Source organism: Cydia pomonella, chromosome 7 (genome assembly GCF_033807575.1).
Source record: "Cydia pomonella isolate Wapato2018A chromosome 7, ilCydPomo1, whole genome shotgun sequence".
NCBI classification, from domain to species: Eukaryota; Metazoa; Arthropoda; class Insecta; order Lepidoptera; family Tortricidae; genus Cydia; species Cydia pomonella.
Genome location: NC_084709.1, coordinates 9,097,683 through 9,118,571, shown reverse-complemented (window position 1 = coordinate 9,118,571; position 20,889 = coordinate 9,097,683). Strand labels below are relative to the sequence as shown.

The following is a 20,889-nucleotide window of genomic DNA, read 5'->3' as shown; positions in this document are numbered from 1 at the left end:
TCGATAAGCCGTTGACCTATAACTTACTAAATTTACTTGAAACAAACCTGTTTCCCACAACCGGGCAGATTATTGTTTTTTATAATTTACCAAAGTGACAGAGCAAGCACAGAATTGGACTAATGTGTAGTTGGGATAAGCTTTAGACGCCATCGAGCTATGCTTAGGCAGCATTTAAGAAAATGTTAGTTATAGACTTTCTTGCGTTCTAGTTGGTACTCGTACCTAACAGGTTTTAACGAAATTTCACCAAATTCGTTAAGGTTTATGTGTCTTTACCAAGGGAATCATGAAAAAAAAAACTTTTAAACCTAATCTTCTTGGAACATTTTTGACGCCAAGCGATAATTCGTCATTGTACGCCTGCCAAACACCTTTTTAGGGTTCCGTAGTCAACTAGGAACCCTTATAGTTTCGCCATGTCCGTCTGTCTGTCTGTCCGAGGCTTTGCTCCGTGATCGTTAGTGCTAGAAAGCTGAAATTTGGCATGGATATATAAATCAATAAATCCGAGAAAGTTGTGCAATAAAATCTAAACATTTAATTTTTTTAGGGTACCTCCCCTACACGTAAAGTGGGGATGGAATTTTTTTTTTTGCTTCAACCCTACTGTGTGGGATATCGTTGGAAAGGTCTCTCAAAACGAAAAAGGGTCTTCAACAACCATTTTTTGATAAAGTGAATATATTTGGAGATAAACGCTCCGAAAGAAAAAAAATGTGTCCCCCCCCTCTAACTTTTGAACCATAGGTCCAAAAAATATGAAAAAAATCTTGGAAGTAGAGCTTAAATAAGAAATTAAACGAAAACTATAGCGGATATGATCAGTTTAGCTGTTTTTGAGTTAACCCAAAAATTTTCCCTTCATAGACGACGACAGATAGATGTGACGGAGGAGTAACTACGGAACCCTACTCTGAGCATGGCCCGACATGCTCTTGGCTGGTTTTTAAGATTTGTTTTGAAGGATAAAATAAGCTAACGCTCATTATTATACCCTACATAATGCTCAGATATCAAAATAATTTGACGAAGATGTAAAGCCCCATTTAGACGCGTCAAGAACTTGCATGCAATATTCGATACTACTACAGAGTAACAATGAATTTAGTCGTTCGACCAAATACCGCAATGTACCGAAAATCGTATGCATGTTTTTGAACCGTCTGAATGAGGCTTAAAAGTGAAGCGAAGCTAGCCAAATACATATTATATTACGTGGCATGGAGCTGCATTTTGCATCCGATCCAGTTTTGTTGATCCAATCATCTTCGGTTCAGTCATTGTCGTTATTAAAGCTATCCTCGGATTCCTCACTCTCTGACGAGTTCATTAGCATACTTTAAGGTCGTATCTACCTCCTAACATGACCGCTCCTATAGAAATCGAGAGATTTTTTGTACTGCAGGAATAAAATATTAAATTATATTACAATTATACAACATGTGAGAAAAAGTGATTTATAAAGTATTATATTTCTCACATGTTGAAAATTACTATTCTCAAAATACAATGTTCTCACAACTTTCAAAAACAAATAAAATACTGCAGTAATCACAAACAACAATATTTTCCTGTGTATGTAAAGAAACTCAAAATCCCTTGAAAACAACGATTCAATTAAACTTACCGGATTTATGCGCGACATATTCAACTTTTTATTGTTATTTGGCCAATGGTTTTTTTATTTTGTTGACAACAACTGACGTTTCTCACTTTAAAATATTTCAGACCCATCTCAGATCTCAAACATGACAAGTTTAGGTTTTGTTTCACGAATTTTATTTTGGCCATAGATTAATGACCATACCTTTCATATTTGACACCGAGTGTCATTTTGCTACAGTATAACAGTATCCAATTAAGTGTTAATAGTTTTATCTAAGTAATAAAGGGAGTACCTTCGCAGAGCTTTGTACGTTTTTTTTAAGAAGGGTAGACTTTTTGCCATAAAAAAAGCGCTGGTGGCCTAGCGGTAAGAGCGTGCGACTTGCAATCCGGAGGTCGCGGGTTCGAACCCTGGCTCGTACCAATGAGTTTTTCGGAACTTACGTACGAAATATCATTTGATATTTACCAGTCGCTTTTCGGTGAAGGAAAACATCGTGAGGAAACCGGACTAATCCCAACAAGGCCTAGTTTACCCCTCTGGGTTGGAAGGTCAGATGGCAGTCGCTTTCGTAAAAACTAGTGCCTACGCCAAATCTTGGCTAATCCCAAGATAATGTCAAGCGGACCCCAGGCTCCCATGAGCCGTGGCAAAATGCCGGGACAACGCGAGGAAGAAGAGACTTTTTGCCATAACTCAAAAACGGCTTAACTTTCTTGACCCATGGTTCAAAAGTTAGAGGGGGTGGGGGGACGCTTTTTTTTTCGGAGCGATTATTTCAGAAAATATTTACTTCATAAAAACTATCCTATACATTTTTATTTTCGGATTATTAATAGCTGTCAATCATAATTAAAATTGTTGAATAAATTCGCTTCATAAAATATGTATTAGAAAACCCTTAGTAATTTTAAAAGACCTATCCAATGTCACCACGCAGCCCCACATCATGGGGTTAACCGAAAAAAAAAAAAATTCCCGCTTTCCGTGTAGAGGAGGTAATCTGTTTTTTTCCCAAATTTTATTTGACCACTGTCGGTATTATTAATTTATAAATCCTTGCCACATTGCAGCTTCGAAGCACGAACGATCACGGAGCAAAGTCGCGGACGGGCAGAGAGACGAACATGTCGAAACTATCAGAATTAGAATTGTTTTCCTACTCTTCTACTGTTATCTGTCATTTATGCATTCATTAACACGAATATAAGAACATACATAAAAGGTTTCAAGAAAAGTCTATATTGTCTATTCCTCATAAAAGCTCTTGTGCTTTTATACGCTATAATGTTACTGCGATTAATGGCTACCAACCTAACAAAACCAAAACGAATACAGTTTTAAACTAAGTGCATTGCTGCCAACTTACAAAATATTCATTTGGTTGCATAGTAAAAATAATTATTTCATAAGTCAGAAACACGCATGTGACACCCGTAATATAGCAACACCCATAGACTACGAAGACCGCTTAGCGTTGCTTATTAGTCTTCGTAGGCTACGATGGCAAAAATTGAGAAAAAACTGTCCAAAAAATTAATTTAGCAAGTAGCAAGTACCAGGGCCTCATGAGTTACGAGGAGGTGTCGCGGACCGGCCGGCCGCGGCCCGGCGCGGGCCGGGCCCGGAACAAGGTATGCTCGCGCGTCTTGGCTATATACTTTTGCTGTAATTTGTTTACCTAAATTAAGATTTATTTTTGTTGACTCGTAGGAAAAATATTGTATGCAACGTTGTATAAGTAGGTCAAAAAATTCTCGTGGCGTATTCCTTTACAATGTTCGCCTACGCCTTCGGCTCCGGCTCACATTGTAACTCACGCCACTCGCCTGTTTTGACCCTTCTTATACAACTGTTGCATAAAATACTATTATTGCACTCATGTTAGTGTACAGTTCTTTAAAACTACTTAATACAGTTCCACATGAACCCTGTAAGGGTATAACAATATTCTTAAAACTAACTTATGAGATAACATGCGTCATAGGCATAAGCCAATTAGAAACGGCTGGTGTATGATTTATATGTATTGGTCTCTATTTTTCCTGTGTCTTATTTGTGCCGGTAACGTTATTCGTCCATATTATCGTTAAAAAAATCATTTAATGTGTAGTAGGCTTCTTTACTAGGTAAGTTTTTAATGAATTTTGAAAGTTACTATAATTATTTCTTTGATTTTATTTGGGATCTTATTATATATTTTTATGGCCATGCCAAAAGGGCCTTTGTGGATCATCTGTAGAGTAGAGTTTGGTGTGGCTATAAGGGTCGCTAGTTGAGTACAGCACCCTGCTGAACCAACAATTACGGAACCTTAAAAATTCCTTCTCAATTAAATTTTAATTTGCCTGCTTGCTTTTCTCACCGTGAATTATAAATGTCCCTAAGAATATTTATCACTACCGATTCATTTAGTAGGTGAAATATGAATAATTAATAATTAAATATGGTATATGTATAGGTAGTTATGATACTTTGATAAACTAGCTTTGCCCGCGACTTCGTGCACGTGAATTTGTATGTTGGTGGTTAAATGTATATTCTTCTTGAGCGTAGAACATTATGCAGCAAAAGATTGCAGTAAGGACTATACAACGATAGGATAATACAACGCATGAGATTTGTCTGTCCCATCCCAACCAACGATATATCCTAACTAAAAAAAAATGCTCTCGATGTAATTGTGTTATTCTATCTCGAAGTAAATGTTAATAGTGGACTTCAAAATCTTCATAAATTCATCCCCTTTTTACTTGAAACTATATGGGATGGGAATTTTTTTTTTTGATCTCAATACAAACTTTCAACCCCCTTTTCACCACCTTAGGGGATGAATTTGTAAAAACGCTGTAATTAGTTTTCTTGTATTTTAGTAATTAATTTTTTAAGAACTTTCGAATTCGTAGCTTAAAATAAAACTTGATCCCCATACAAACTTTCATCCCCTTTTTAACCCCTTTAGGGGATGAATTTTGAAAAATCCCTTCTTAGTGGATACTAACGTTATAAAAACTACATATGTGAAAAAATCAGCTCTCTAGGTCCAACGGTTTGGGCTGGGCGTTGATTTAAGTGAGTGAGTCAGTCAGGACTTTTACGTTTATATATAATATATACTAGCTTTAGCTCACGGCTTCGCCCGCGTAAAACAAAAAAAATGTTCTCAGTTTGACCCGTATGTTTGTATGAACGTATGTAGGTATGTATGTTTGTCCGCGATTATTAGATTTAGAATCATGTTCTGAAAAATGCATGAAGTATTCCATAACTTTATACTTGTTAAAGTACTTCCTTATGAACAACATTTTTAGCCATGTTTGAAGTGGTTATGGATGCTCTGACATCGAACATACAGGAGGAAGCACCCTGGTGTATGCTGTTTGCTGACGACATTGTTCTTCTCGGAGAAAATGCACTTGAGGTCCAGAGCAGACTGGGAAAATGGCAAGAAAAGCTGGAAAGTGTGGGACTGAAAATAAGCAGAACCAAAACGGAGCACATGTTCTGCGATTTCGGTGGTCTATCCAGTTTTTCCCATATTGCCTTAGACGGTGTATCCCTACCAGTCTGCTCCGATTTCCGGTACCTTGGGTCATTGATCCAAAGTGACGGCAACATCGACCGTGACGTGAAAAATAGAATAAATGCGGGATGGATGAAATGGCGACAGGTCTCTGGAACAACTTGCGATCCACGAATGCCCCTTAAACTTAAGGGGAAAATCTACAGGACGATCGTGAGACCTGTTGTAATGTATGGATCAGAATGCTGGGCGACGAAAGTGACGGATGAAAGAAGAGTGCACGCAGCGGAAATGAGAATGTTGAGATGGATGTGTGGAGTGACGAGAAAGGATCGAATTAAGAATGAGTATATAAGGGGAAGTTTGAAAGTAGCACCGGTGGGGGAGAAGATAAGGAGTGGTAGGTTAGCGTGGTATGGGCATTTAATGAGGAGGGATGAATACCATATAGGAAAAAGAATGTTAGGAATGAATGTTGATGGACGGAGAGCGGATGGTAGACCCAAAAAACGATGGATGGATTGTGTGAAAGAGGATATGAGAAAGAAAGGAGTGAGTGCTGAGGTGACGAAAGGTAGAGGAGAATGGAAGAGAAGAACATGTTGTGCCGACCCAACATAACGTGGGTTAAGGGCAGGAGGAAGAAGAAGAGTTTGAAGTGGTAGCAATAGAACCAAACTTTGAGGTGAACTTACACGGGAGCACGCCACATAGAACTGACCGTGGGAGAAATAGTCTTATCGTAATATCTATTAGGATAACGCGGGTCTCGTTCCATACCTCAAAAGCTTTTTAAAAGAACCCTTATAGGATCACGTGTGACTGTCTGTCAATCCATCTGTTACATGTACAACCGATTTACTCCGAAACTACTGGACCGATTGAATTGTAATTTGGCAAAAATACTTTCAACATTTTTCATGTCCACAATATATAATTTTAAAATCATTCAATGCCATTTTCGTAAATAACGTCCCAAATAACCATAAAACGACACCCATATTGATATTTAGTCACCTCGTTAGATTTTAAAATCGTTATTTTCGTAATCAGCGACCCGATAAACCATAGAAATAATACCCATGTTGATTTTTAGACTTATTTACCTTTTAGGGGTTGAATTCTCAAAAAACTTGAAACACGTGTTCACTCATTTATCGTTAGGAATACTTTTGTAAAGTTTCGAATAAAATAGTCTAACTAAGCTTGTTTCCCCATACAAACTTAGGGGGTGAATTTTGAAAAATCCTTTCTTAGTGCACCCTTAGGCCTTCTAAAGAACCTACGTGCCATATTTGGAATCTCTAGAACCAGCAGTCAGTTTCTTCTTTTATATATTTAGAAGACATATAGATAAAGATTCCAGCATTTTATAATCGACGGTTTCATGAAAATAAGCCCGCACGCCCTTTACAAATGGCATTGTGATAAATACTTACAATGTCTAGCTATTGATTGGAAATGAAGGTTAGTCTACACTTAAAGGTAAAAAACCCCACGACGGCTATTTTTGACACCCAGATAAACTGTTCAGCCCGCGTAGCATACATGCCAATTGTTAACGCTCCGTAGCGAACGAAATGTATTGACGCACTAATATGAAAGAGTGATAGAGAGAGATGACTACGCTACGCTACGAAGCGTTACAGATTAGCATGTTGGCTACGCGGGCTGGTGACTACTTAGTTAGAAAGTTAATGTATTTTTAACTACTTTATGGGCATTTCTATTCAAAGTTGTACCATGACTCACTTGACGAGTTGAACATATAATTTGGATTATTTGGTACTTTTTGATGTAATTCTATGCGTAAATATATTATACTTTGCCAAACACTAAAGAGAATCGTCATATTTTTGGGATAAACCAGCTAAAATGAATATTTAATAGAATGAGGGAGGTTTTTTGTGATCCATTTGGTTTCAAATGGTTTTTGATGTAGGCAATAAAAGACATACGAAGCAAATGTTATGTACTTAAGATTTAAATTTATTGCCTCTAGGATGGAAGGAAATCGTTCACCACCCTCTACACAGGTGTTACCGCGAGTTCAAGCTTAGCAGCAACTTACTCCCAGTCAGCTTAAAGAATAAAAATGATTTCATTAGCTACCAAGAAGCATGTGGCATACTAACCTTCAACAGGCATTTTAGTTTCTGAGATTCTTACCAGATGGAAATCCAAAGAGTGGACTCATCTTACAGCTGTGAAAATCCTTACCAACCACATTATTTCACCAGCAAACTATGTAGAAACAAAGCGTATGGTCAAGTTATGGATGGATTCACAAAAGAATCAAACCTGAAGACACTATTTCTAGTCTACTTACTGTTATTGGTGACAAAAATAATTATTGTATGAGCTTCCTAGCTCATGAGCGCAGCGGCTCGTGCATATCATCACATCAATTAGCACCTTTACTCCACTCCCACCCCCAATCCCAATCCTACACTAGTTGTTCAAGATGTTTCCAGAAAAAAAATACCGATAGCAGCGCCCCCTACCGGGTCCAGTTGTACGGGTTCGGGTTCGCGTTGAGTGTTAAAAGTCAGAAAGAAAGTAGCGAAAATGTTTATTAATTGTTATTATTAAATGTTATTATATGAATGTTAATGTTATGATAATTAAATGAATGCCCCCGTTCGCGATGGAACCTAAAGGTACACTAAAAATGGGCTAAAGTAAATTGTTGCTTTACGCGTGTTTTTCTGACCGCGCATGCACGCGCCGCACGAGGCTATAAACGTGTTGAAGGTGCAATGCACCGAACACCAGTGGTGTTTCCAAACCATCCAGGAACCCGTTGAAATAACACACGAAAATTCATCTTAACCTTCGCCAGATTGCAAGAAACTCTTAAACTGAGTTAGTTAAACTGAGAACTTCCTTTTTTGTAGGCGGTTAACAAAGAATCGAATTTCCAAGAAAAAAAACATACCTAAATCAATGTCTAGTCTATTACGTCGTCCCTATTAGGTCGTTCAAGATGTTTCCAGAATGAAAAATACACCGACAGCAGAGCCACCTACCGGGTCCAATAGTGTTTCCAAACCATCCAGGAACCCGTTGATACACATAAAATTTCATCTAAATCTGTTTGAGCAAATCAAAATCGACCGGGTCCAATTGTTTTTTCAAACCATCCATGTACACTAAAACCTTCTCCAGAATGTAACAAACACTTTTCTGAAAACCTCATCAAAATTGGTTCAGCCAAACGCGAGATAATCGCAGACAAACATACATACAAACATACGGGTCAAACTGATAACCTCCTTTTTAGGGTTCCGTAGCCAAATGGCAAAAAACGGAACCCTTATAGATTCGTCATGTCCGTCTGTCTGTCCGATTCTGTCACAGACACTTTTTTCCGAAACTATAAAAGCTATACTGTTCAAACTTGGTAAGTAGATGTATTCTATGAACCGCATTATGATGTTTACACAAAAATAGAAAAAAAAACAATAAATTTTGGGGGTTCCCCATACTTAGAACTGAAACTCAACAAATCTTTTTCATCAAACCCATACGTGTGGGGTATCTATGGATAGGTCTTTAAAAATGATATTGAGGTTTCTAATATCATTTTTTTCTAAACTGAATAGTTTGCGCGAGAGACACTTCCAAAGTGGTAAAAAGTGTGTCCCCCCCCTCGTAACTTCTAAAATAACAGAATGAAAAATCTAAAAAAAATATATGATGTACATGTAAACTTCCACCGAAAATTGGTTTGAACGAGATCTAGTAAGTAGTTTTTTTAATACGTCATAAATGGTACGGAACCCTTCATGGGCGAGTCCGAGTCGCACTTGTCCGCTTTTTTTGAAGGCGGTTAAAAAGTGCTTAATGCCAATCTGGATCCAAGAAAAAGCGGGAGACCCCGACTGACATGGATAGCTAGCATAAAAAAGACCTAACGAATAATGACATAGACCCAAAGACGACCCAGAGAAGATACCTTTGGAGAATGACGATTAGGAGAGCCGACCCCAAATAAGATGGATAAGGCCGGTAGAAGAAGAGGAGACGACTCTAATGAATAGCATACTGGTAACTAGTCCATCAAAAATTGAAGCCTTTGGAGGGCAGGGAACCGTAAGACTAATATTACCATATCGAAAAACTTGATATTAAGTTAGAAAAAGTTATTCATTCTGCATTAAACTTAATAAAATGATGTTCCAATACAATATATTTCAATAAAAAAACAACGTTTGCCCAGCGAAAAAAATGTGTAGAAATGCCCTTATGCCACATTCGTAATTATGTTCGTACTTACAATTACAATTTATCGATGGTAAATTATACAGGAAGGTAACTAAAGTCCCCCCTTCCCCCCCAAAATTGTTAATAAGAACAATAACATATTATTAGACAAATACCTATGCTAGATCTATAAATTAGATATCGTCCTAACTATTAAATACTACGACAGGCCAATCATAAATCAACTGCAATGTTCGTACTAATAACACATGTTTAAGACGATTTTTTTACGACAGTAACAACTTCTGTGAGACTCAGACATATTTAATTTATACGTATTAAAACAGTACCCACATTTTATAAGTCGAAAATTGCCCGACATCCTTTAAAATAAAAATATGGTAAATATTATAACACCTTTGGCAATTATTGGCAAATATTCGTAGAGAACTAATATCAGAGTTATAGGTTCTGTAAATGTCTGTATTTATATTTTTGAGTGCGTTTTTGCCAGTTGACGGTACGTGTAATTAATTAATATGGTAACCAAGACACGATTTAGACATAGCGGTCGTGTCATTACTACGGAGGCACTGAGTAAGTTAATGTCATGTCATCACGCCTATTAGAGTCTAGTTACGACTTAGCCGTAATTACAGAGAAATACATACGGAGTAAGGGCTGATTGAGACGGCACGCGAACTCGCATGCGATTTAAGTTACATTGCGGACTATTGAGGTTACAACCAATTCGGCCGACCGAGCAAATACCGCAATGTAATTAAACTCGCGTGCGAGTTCTCGCACCGTCTAAATGGGCCCTATTCACCAGGATTCCGCACGCCCTAGTTACGAGTATGCTATTCATTAGAGTAATATAATAAACGCATACCTTACAGAGTTCCCTACATTAATAATTCAAATGTAGGTTTAGACTAAACTAAATGGGTTATATTGCGCATTGCGACACTTTTCAAGAAATTGTAGCCTTAGTTTTTGTGAAGTTCGGAAAATAATTGCCCGTATAGGTAAAAAACTTAATTAAGTCACCTGTTGTATGTAGTTGTGGCGTGTTCGAATAGACAATACATGTTTAAAAGACACACACAAACAAAACAAATGTCTATTCGAACACGTCACAACTACATACAACAGGTGAGTTTGATGTGTATTTGTATATACCTATACGTAGTTGTAGGGCGCTTGCGCCGATGGCGGAATCAGTAATAAACTAGCTTGTGAACTAGACGGTGGTTTCACTTAAATATATCTCAGTGTCGAACGAGGATTCTAAAGTACCCGCGCTAAGTGAAATATAAAATGGCGTTTTTTGGAAATTTAACGAATTTCGATCACAAAACCGGCGAATGGCAGATATTTCACAGCAAATTAAAGCAATTCTTTGTGGTGAATAAAATTGTGGATGAAGAGGACAAGCGAGCACTTTTATTCACGCACATGACGGACGAAACCTACCGCTTGTTACGTAACTTGGCTCATCCAAAGGAATTGGAGGAGCTCGAGTTCAAGGAGCTAGTGAAATTACTCGACGGCCACTTTAAGAAGAAACAATGTACATACGCTGATAAGGCCAAGTTTTATGCTGCGACGAGAGTGCCAAGCGAGAGTTTAGGGGACTGGGCGGCGCGATTAAGAGGATTGGCAACTTATTGCAATTTTGGCGCAGCCCTGGAAGCGAATTTAGCAGATCGTTTCATCCTAGGCTTGGGCTCGGGGCCCGAGCGTGATAAATTATTTGAAAAAACGGCTACCCTCTCGATGGCGGAGGCTCTGGAGATTGCAGAGAAAGCAGCAGTCGCTAGGGAAGCGAAGACAGAGATGGCGGCAACCGTCAAAGAAGAGCCCGTATTTTATGGCGCTAGTGGAAACGGGCACGGCCGAGGCGGCTGGAACAAAGGGCATCGCGGTGGTAGCAGCGGTGGCGGAACCCGGCCGGCCGGAGGCGACCAGCGGCAGCGAGATGATTTGCGATGTGCCGTTTGTGGGATGAGAAACCACGATGAAGATAGTTGCCGTTACAAGCGTTATAGATGCCAGAAATGTGGAGTTATAGGACATTTAAAAAAAGTATGTAAAAGCAAGAATTCGCGCGTCAACTGTATCGCCACTGAACTGGAGGAAAACGTGAACGAAGGAGGACACCGTGAGCAGTGTTGTAGGGAGTGCCAAAACTTTAATTTGAGGTACGTGTCTAATATTAAACCAATTATCTTAGATGTAATTTTAGATGGTAAAAATTTATCCATGGAACTAGATTGCGGTTCAGGAGTCTGCGTCATTTCAGACAGTTTGTATTATGAGATGTTTTCTGAGTACCAATTACAAAAATGTGACCTTAAAATGTGTTTTTATACCGGCCATCAAATCTCGCCACTAGGCTGTTTCCAAATAGGAGCTACTTACAACAGTAGAACCGAGACAATTATTATATTTGTTGTCACTAACGGTGGCCCACCTTTGCTTGGTCGAGATTTTATGGCCGCCTTTGACTTGATTGTAACTACAAAAACGAACCTTAATAGTATTGGCAATGACAATGATGTACACCAATTGTTAGAACAATATCCTGATGTTTGGTGCGATGAGCTTGGTTCGTTCAACAAGTTCAAGGTCACTTTGCGTCTCAAGGAAAATTCATATCCAAATTTTTTTAAACCACGGTCGGTTCCCTTTGCCTTAAAAGCCAAGGTAGAGGAAGAACTGGATAGGTTAGTAAAGTTAGGTATTTTAGTTCCCGTGAATTACTCAAATTACGCTACCCCTATAGTGCCTGTACTTAAAGAAAATGGTAAAGTTAGGATAGCTGGCGACTTTTCCGTGACATTGAATAAGGATTTGGTAATTGACAAGTACCCGCTGCCACGAATAGAGGAGGTTTTCGCTAAGTTAGGCGGTGGCGAACATTATAGCAAAATAGACCTTAAAAATGCATATAATCAGTTTATATTGGATGACTCATCGCAGGAACTCACGACCATAAATACTTCGAGAGGATTATTTAAATATACACGATTAGTGTACGGCTTGGCTAATGCGCCAGCGATTTTCCAAAAATCTATGGAAACCCTTCTCATAGGTATTGAGGGCGTAAGTTGCTGGCTTGATGACATTTGTGTAACAGGGCCCAATAAAAAGGTGCATTTGGAAAGGTTAAATTTGGTTTTAAATAGATTAAATGATGCGGGGCTGCGTTTACAAAAAGAAAAATGCGAATTTTTCAAAACTAGTGTCACCTATTTAGGTTATGTTATTAATAAAGACGGCCTACAGACATGTCCCACGAAGGTTGAGGCCATTTTGAATGCACCAGAGCCAACAAATGTGACCGAGGTGCAGTCGTTTCTAGGCTTAGTTAATTATTATAGAAACTTTATTCCGAATGCTTCGGCGTTAATGAGTCCCTTACACGAGCTGTTACGTGCAGGAGCTGAATGGAAGTGGGGAGAGCGGCAGCGGGACGCCGTGCGCGCGGTGCGCCGCGAGCTGGCCTCGGAGCGCGTGCTGGCACACTTCGAGCCCAGCGCGCAGCTGGTTCTCAGCGCAGACGCTGGACCCGGGGGCCTGGGCGCACTTTTGGCACAACGCGCCGCCGACGGACAGGAGAGACCGCTGGCGTTTGCATCCCGCTCCCTCACCTCCAGCGAACGTAATTATAGTCAGATCCAGAAAGAGGCGGCAGCTTTGATCTTCGCTGTAAAGCGTTTTCATCAATACCTATACGGACGCAGTGAACCATTTATTCTAAAAACCGACCACAGACCGTTAGTTTCGATTTTCAATCCCCAAACCGGAATATCAGCTACGACAGCCTTACGTCTTCAAAGGTACGCTATTATATTGTCGGCATATAACTATACTGTGCAATATGTTTCTAGCAGCAATAACTTAGTAGCAGACTATTTTTCCCGCGCGCCCGTGGCACATACGTGCAGCGATAGTGATAAGGAATTCGACACGTTATGTGCACTAAATTTTTTAGATTCGGTTTCATCGGCGGTAACCGCGCATGACATTAAAAGGGCTACCGAGGTCGATTCAACTCTTCAATCGGTAATTAAATATATGCACAAGGGTTGGCCGCGTAAAATCAATTGTAAATCGGTCCAACCTTATTATAATTGCAGAACCGATTTACAAATTGAAAATGGATCCTTATTGCGAGGGCATAAAGTCGTAATTCCAGTATCACTCAGGGGACGCATGTTAAGCGAACTGCATAGCACGCACTTAGGTATTGTTAAAATGAAATGCGCAGCGCGCAGTAGGATGTGGTGGCCGGGTATCGACCAGGATATCGAGCACTGCGCCGGCGCGTGCCAGGCTTGCGTGGCGCTGCGGCCGGCCCCGCCGCGGGAGCCGCCCGCGCCGTGGCCGCGCGCGCCCGGTCCCTGGCAGCGTGTGCATATCGACTATATGACGATAGGGCAAAGGGTGTACTTAATTGTGGTCGATTCTTATAGTAAATGGGTGGAATGTCTACACATGCCAAATGGTACTAGCACACAATCATTAATAGCGAAATTAAAGTACATTTTCTCAGTATTCGGTATACCTAAAGTTTTAGTATCGGATAACGATGTAAAAATTCATTGCGCTGAATTTAGGGCATTTTGTTCTAACAATGGTATAAAATATATGAATTCGCCGGTGTATCATCCTAACAGTAACGGTCAAGCGGAAAATTCTGTTCGCACATGTAAAAAAATGTTAAAATATATTTTAAAACAAAATGTAATCTCACATGTAGTACATGAAAAATTGTTAAATTACTTGTTTGACTACAGAAACTCTGTGCACTGTACTACCGGGGAAACTCCTGCCAAACTTATGTTTGGAAGGGAGCTGAGAACTCGCCTTGATTTAATATTACCCTCAGACAGTACCGCGAGCGCGATTGATAACACAACAACAGCTGTTTGCACGCATAGGCGAATATTTCAAGTTGATGAAATAGTTTGGGCTCGGTGGTACAGTGCAAGAAAGGAAAGTTGGGAGTTAGGTAAAATTAAAGAAAAAATAGGGAATAAAATGTTTAAAATATATGTAAACAAATACGATACAATCTGTATAAGACATGTGGATCAACTTTTAAAATATAAAGGTCAAGATATTGACAATTTCATTGAAGGGAAAAATGATGTTTCAAACGACCCTATACCATTGCCCTCATTTCCTTCCCCGTCTATTTCAAGCAGTATGCCAATTTTACCTACCGATTCTGTGGTGGATAATGCACCTCCCGCTAGAATAGTTGTAGAGGAAAGGAGTGCAGAAGAAGCTGGGAATGAAGTGTGGGCAGAGTTCGAGGAAGAGACAGGTGAGCTCGGGCCGTCTGCGCACGACCCAGCTGCGACCGCGCCCCCGGCGTCGTCGGTGCAGCTGCCGAGCGCAGCCGCTCCGCGCGAACATGGTACGTCTGTTTTAGACGAGTGCCCAATGCGTCACAATTTGCGCCCCAGAAAAAAGGTAGATTATAAGCTTTAGTTTGTTAAAATATATAATTATGTATAAATTTAGTTATACATATTTAGTTATTAATTTATTTAGTTTTAAATAGTGGTGAAGGGATGATGTGTATTTGTATATACCTATACGTAGTTGTAGGGCGCTTGCGCCGATGGCGGAATCAGTAATAAACTAGCTTGTGAACTAGACGGTGGTTTCACTTAAATATATCTCAGAGTTACTTAAGTTTTTTTTACCTATAATTGCGTTAAGGTTAGGTTATGCTTTGACGTACATCGAGCTGCTAAATTGCAGAGACAAATTATACATGGAATTCATTCATAAAGTGGCCATAGACTTTTGCGCCTCGATGTATATTTTATACGCAGTTACGCTACTAGCATATTGCGTAGGTAATATACTCGTATAGTACATTACGATATAAGTGCGAAAAATAGAAAATTCGAAACGAGTGGCGATAAATTAAAACACGACCGAAGGGAGTGTTTTAAATCGACACGAGCAGCCCTTATTAATTACCTAATAATACAAACTTTTGTGCTTGGATGTTGATGGTTTTCAAGTGGTTGTCAATTTGTGAGTAAGGCGCTACAGACAATAGCTCTTTTCTTATTTCATAATTACAACAGGATGAATACAAGGAGATGAAATGTACAAATGGAGCTTAAGAAACCATTTCAAAGTTAATACCCGTGACGCTTCACCCCGTATACTCTCAGAAGTAAACGAAAAATCATTTTCTAAGATCTAACTAAGAATGTACTCGTAATTCCTTCCAATTTCGCAAACGTCTCACAAGTATGTACCTACTTAAACATATTTAAGAGCGGATCGGTAAACAAAGGTATCCTAAATCTTCGTAGGTAATATATAGCACAATGGAAATAGGATAAAGGTTGAAATGTCCAGAACAGTCCTGAAATTTCGTATGTAGTATTGCGTTGTGAAATGTCCTGTTTTAATGTCCAGACCATCTGCTTTTCGTAAAGTCATCATGGATATCGTTTTCTAGGTTCTCAGGGTGCGAAAATTATGACCATTTTGGAATTCAAAGATGGCGGTTATGTACTTCTTCGTTAGTAATCATGGATATCGCTTTCTTGGTTCTAGGTGGTGCGGATTTCGTAATCATCATCATCATTTAAGAGCATGGCTCTTGTCGGTGGAGTAGACGCCAGTTTTCGCGGTCCTCGGCCAAGTTCTTTAGGTCCCTGTAAGACACGACATTTACTTTTCCTTTTAGTTGCTGCGTGTAACTTGCTCGTGGTTTTCCTCTTCCTCTTCTACCTTCGATCTTGCCTTCCAAAATAGTTTTAAAGAAAGTGTCGTGTCTTATCAAGTGACCTATAATTTTTCCTCGTCTATTCTCTATGGTCCTCAGTAGGTTTCTCCTCTCTCCAACAATTCGCAGCACTTCCTCGTTCGTTTTTTTCTCAGTCCAACTTATTCTCTCCATTCTTCTCCACAACCACATCTCAAAAGCCTCCAAGCGTTTCTTATCCTTCTGCCTTATTGTCCACGTCTCACACCCATACAAAGCGATGCTCCAGATGTATATCTTAATTAGGCGTTTTTTTATATTCTTAGATATCTTAGCCTTTAGCAAATGTTTTTTGGCGTTGAACGCTGTTTTCGCCATTGCTATCCTTGATATTATTTCATCTGTACATCTGGAGTCTTGTGTAATTAAGCTGCCTAAATATCTAAATTTGTTTACTTGTTCAATATGTGTCCCTCTGATGACAATTTGTTCCTTAACCGGGCGAAATTTTGAAGCAATTAGTGTTTTAGTTTTATTAATGTTAATTTTGAGTCCAAATTGTGTAAAAATTAGATCCATCTGTTCCATTACTCTTTTTAATTCTGTTGAACTTGGGGCCAGTGCTGCTATGTCGTCCGCAAATCTAATAAATGATATTCTTTCCCCATTAAATTTGACTCCTCCTTCAGTTTTTTCTAAAACTTTTCTAATGGCACACTCCATAAATATATTAAAGATAAGGGGTGAGAATGGACAACCTTGCCGCACTCCTTGTTTTATCCTTGCTCTGCAACTTTCCTCTCCCACACTGATAATTGTTTCCTGTTCTTTATACAAATTAAAAATCATTCTTCGGTCTCTGAAATCTAAGCCTGCCTCCCTTAAAATTGTCATCATGCTCTTCCAATTGACCCTATCAAAGGCTTTTTCCAAGTCAATAAAGGCTATATGTGTGTTTTGACCCAGGTCTATTCTCCTGTCTACAATACTTCTCAGCGCCAGTATGGCCTCTCTCGTACCTTTTTTCTGTCGGAATCCATATTGGTCTGGTCCAAGGTATTCTTCCATAACTGGTCTTATTCTATTTTGGATGATTTTAAGTAATATCTTCGATGCCTGTGAGATTAAGCTTAGCGTCCGGTGTTTATCGCATTTTAATGTATTCGGTTTTTTTGGCAACGTGATAGTTTTACTGACTTGGAAATCCTTTGGTACAGCTCCTGTTTTGTATATATCTTGCGTTATCGAGAAAATTTCTTCTTGAATGGGATCACATTCTGCGTTCTTAATGAATTCGATGTATAGGCCATCATCGCCTGCAGCTTTTCCATTTTGTATTCCGATTAGCGCCTTGTCAAATTCTTCCCTAAGTATATCCGGGCCTATTCTATCTTTATCAACTGTTATTTCAGGTTCTATATCTTCTATGTCTAAGCCTTGGCCCTCATATAAGTTTTCTATATATCTTTTCCATCTATGTATAATATCGTTATCGTTTAGAAGCATTTTTCCTTCCTCATCTAATGTCACAGTACTCTTTGTTTTGTAGTTCCTATTCATCTCTTTTATATTTTTATATGCTTTATCCATATGTCCCCTATTCATGTGGTGTTCTATTTGATCACATTTTCTTTCTACGTCTTGTTCTTTTCTCTCCCTGCATTTGGTAGTTATTTTATTTGTTAGTTGCTTGTACTTTATTACACTATCATTGTCAGCTTTACCCTTATAATGTCTTCTTTCAATCATCATGTCTATAATATCTTTCGTTAACCAATCCTTTCTTGGCACTATTTTTTCCTTTCCTAAGTATTCTTCCGCACTTGTCCTTATTATATTAGTAACCTTATTCCATTTATATTCTATGTCCTTTGGTAAATTATTACTATTATTATATTCTATATCCTCTTCTTTAATTAACTTTAATTTGTCTCCCAATGCATTACTATATTGCACTCTTATATCCGGGTCCTTAAGTCTAGTGAGATCAATATTTTTTCTCTTATTCTTTTGTATATTCTTCTTCTTTTCTATAAAATGTTTACTTATAAGTAGATTATGGTCGGAGTTTATATCAGCACCTGGCAAGGTCTTACAATACACCAAGCTGTTTCGATATTTTTGTTTCACAATTATGTAGTCTAACTGGTATCTATTGATATCTCCCGGCATCTTCCAAGTATAGAGTCTTCGTTGTGGTTGCTGAAATAGCGTATTAGCAAGTGATAGTTTGTTTTCATTGCAGAATTGTACTAATCTTTTGCCCCTTGCATTTCTCTTCCCTAATCCAAAGTTGCCTACTTCTTTCCCATCTTTGCCTTCTCCAACTACTGCATTAAAATCCCCCATAATAATTAGATAATCCTTGTCATTGACCATATCTAATAATGAATCTAAATTGTTATACATATCTTCTATTTCACTTTCTGGGTGGGATCCAGTGGGCATATATATTTGAAAAATTACAATATTTTGCGGTTGTGCTTTTAGCTTGATGACTGTTATTCTATCGCTGTGATGAATAGTATTCTCCACTTCTCGTCCCCATTTTTTGTCCCGTCCCCACTTGTAGTCGCTTTAATTTCTGTAGGCGTAAGCTTTTATCATTTTTACAAGAAATGTCACAATTGTATCATCTCAACAAATGACTAAAATATCAATTGTCATCATCATAGGCTCAAAATTGCCAAGAAAGTGCGTTAAATGATGATTTACATACATATACATACATACATATTATAGGGACATTCTTACACAAATTGACTAAGTCCCACAGTAAGACAAGCTTGTTTGCCACCGACGTACAAAAAAAGACAGTAGGCTTGTGTTGTGGGTACTCAGACAACGATATATTATTATTATTATTACTTGTAAAGCAGGCAGGCAGTTGAAAAAACTGATAATCCAGAGTTGTCAATAAAATTATTTAATGTAATATATGTACTAAACAAATACTTAAATACCTAGAAAACATCCATGACTCGGGAATAAATATCTGTGCTCATCACACAAATAAATGCCCTTACCGGGATTCGAACCCAGGACCATACGCTTCATAGGCAGGGCCACTACCCACTAGGCCAGACCAGTCGTCAAACTTTATTGGATTAAAAAAAATTTAGTGCAAATAAAACTGCATATGATCACAATGGATACGGTACGCAATAAAAAACCTTAGCCTTTTATATATTTATTTCAGGAAATCATGTTTTTTCGAAAATAGCGGGCAAAGTTGGCTAGTTTGACGGTACAAGTTTTTTGACATTATTATTCCCTTGAACCAAAAATACTTAAAAGACTAACCTGACTAAAAACTAAGGTAGGATAGTACTAGGCGTAAATGTATGATTAAATCCCGTTAAACCAAAAATAAATAAATGCGTTCCCCTTTTCAGATAACAGAGACTACCTTAAAGGGTGTATTTTGGGATTCGAGATTGTATATGGACACAGCCTGACATGCTTGTGAAAAGGTCAACTTTTCCGTTCTTGTCCAAAAGAAAAAAAACAGTATCAACTCCGAGCATTCATAATATTCATATTGTTCTCTTCTTTTATTCCTTTGATCCTGGGTCAAGCAGCCTGTTAAGTTGTATACCTGTAGCGAAAAGAGAGGCCATAAAACTACGTTTACGTACCTCATTTTAATGTGAATTTCACATATTTTTATTCGAGTAATATTTATGCTGAATGAAAAAAATGTATGTTCCTACTAGAATATTGAATATTCCTTTCTATAAAGATACTTACGACTTACACGTTTTACTTCCGTACGTAAAAACTAGAAAGCTCTTACCTTGAAATAGTTATGTTGAGCGCCAAGTTCATCCGTGACATTTAAGTACAAGAGGAAAATAAGATGACTTAATTTTTATCACGTCTAACATTGGCAACATAATGGACTTTCTTGTCATGCTAATATGCGTTTATCGCGAGAATACCGACCTGTGATGGTTTATATTCTTATTCTAATCTGAAACTCCAGTAGAATGTTAATTTAAATGGAATAATGTGGCGCTCGATTCATCTTTTTAGGGTTCCGTATACAAGGGTCAAACAGGACCCTATTATTGAGACTCCGCTGTCCGTCCGTCTGTCACCAGGCTGTATCTCATGAACCGTGATAGTTAGCCAGTTGAAATTTCTACAGATTATGTATTTCTGTTGCCGCTATAACAACAAATACAAAAAATAGAATAAAATAAATATTTTTTCCCAATCTCGAGGTTCTCATCCAATCACCGAAGTTAAGCAACGTCGGGCGGGGTCAATACTTGGATGGGTGACTGTTTTTTTTATAGATAATGGTACGGAACCCTTCCTGTGCGAGTCCGACTCGCATTTAGCCGGTTTTTTATTTTATCACTTGCATATTTCGTCCAGCAAAGTATGTCAGTAGCAATGTGCAGTAGGGCAACACTCAAAAAGCAGTATTGAGTTGGTATTGCGCTAAGCAGCAATGTACATCGACACCAAAACATGTAATAATCATAACCTCAAATTTTACAAATATTTACGAACAACATGCGTGATTGTATTTTGTAGGCACCTTGACTTTGCTTAAGTTCATGCACAAGCTTATTTAATATATTGGCTTTAATGGTGACGACAGAAATAGTACAATTAGTACATTTCGATGCTAGTGCGGAAAATATCGGGACGAGTGAAAAATGACATTTCCGCACGTGTTTTTTAATACAGTTACGAAAGAATAAGAAAAACAACAAGTATTTTTTATGCATATTCTATAACATAGAAACAATTGTGAATATAAAACATTGTACTATTATTACCTAAGTATCA

At 38.4% G+C, this 20,889-nt stretch overlaps 2 protein-coding genes and 1 long non-coding RNA gene across 3 annotated transcripts in view; 2 read left to right on the top strand and 1 right to left on the bottom strand.

The window, feature by feature from the left end:
- LOC133519764 (uncharacterized) overlaps positions 1-20,889 on the top strand; it is a 133,254-nt gene that overhangs the window by 56,800 nt on the left and 55,565 nt on the right. The gene's annotated exons all lie outside the window — the stretch shown is intronic.
- Positions 1-20,889, bottom strand: part of LOC133519765 (uncharacterized) — a 171,377-nt gene that overhangs the window by 112,138 nt on the left and 38,350 nt on the right. The window lies entirely within an intron of this gene.
- Positions 10,552-12,909, top strand: LOC133519757 (uncharacterized). The gene is made up of 2 exons (XM_061853848.1): positions 10,552-11,542; positions 12,784-12,909. The coding sequence occupies exons 1-2, from the start codon at positions 10,659-10,661 to the stop codon at positions 12,788-12,790; spliced, it is 891 nt and encodes a 296-aa protein (XP_061709832.1). The 5' UTR covers positions 10,552-10,658; the 3' UTR covers positions 12,791-12,909.

Bases quoted from the DNA above. Each gene is read 5' to 3' on its own strand.
- LOC133519757 (XM_061853848.1), top strand. From the start codon at position 10,659: ATGGCGTTTTTTGGAAATTTAACGAATTTCGATCACAAAACCGGCGAA.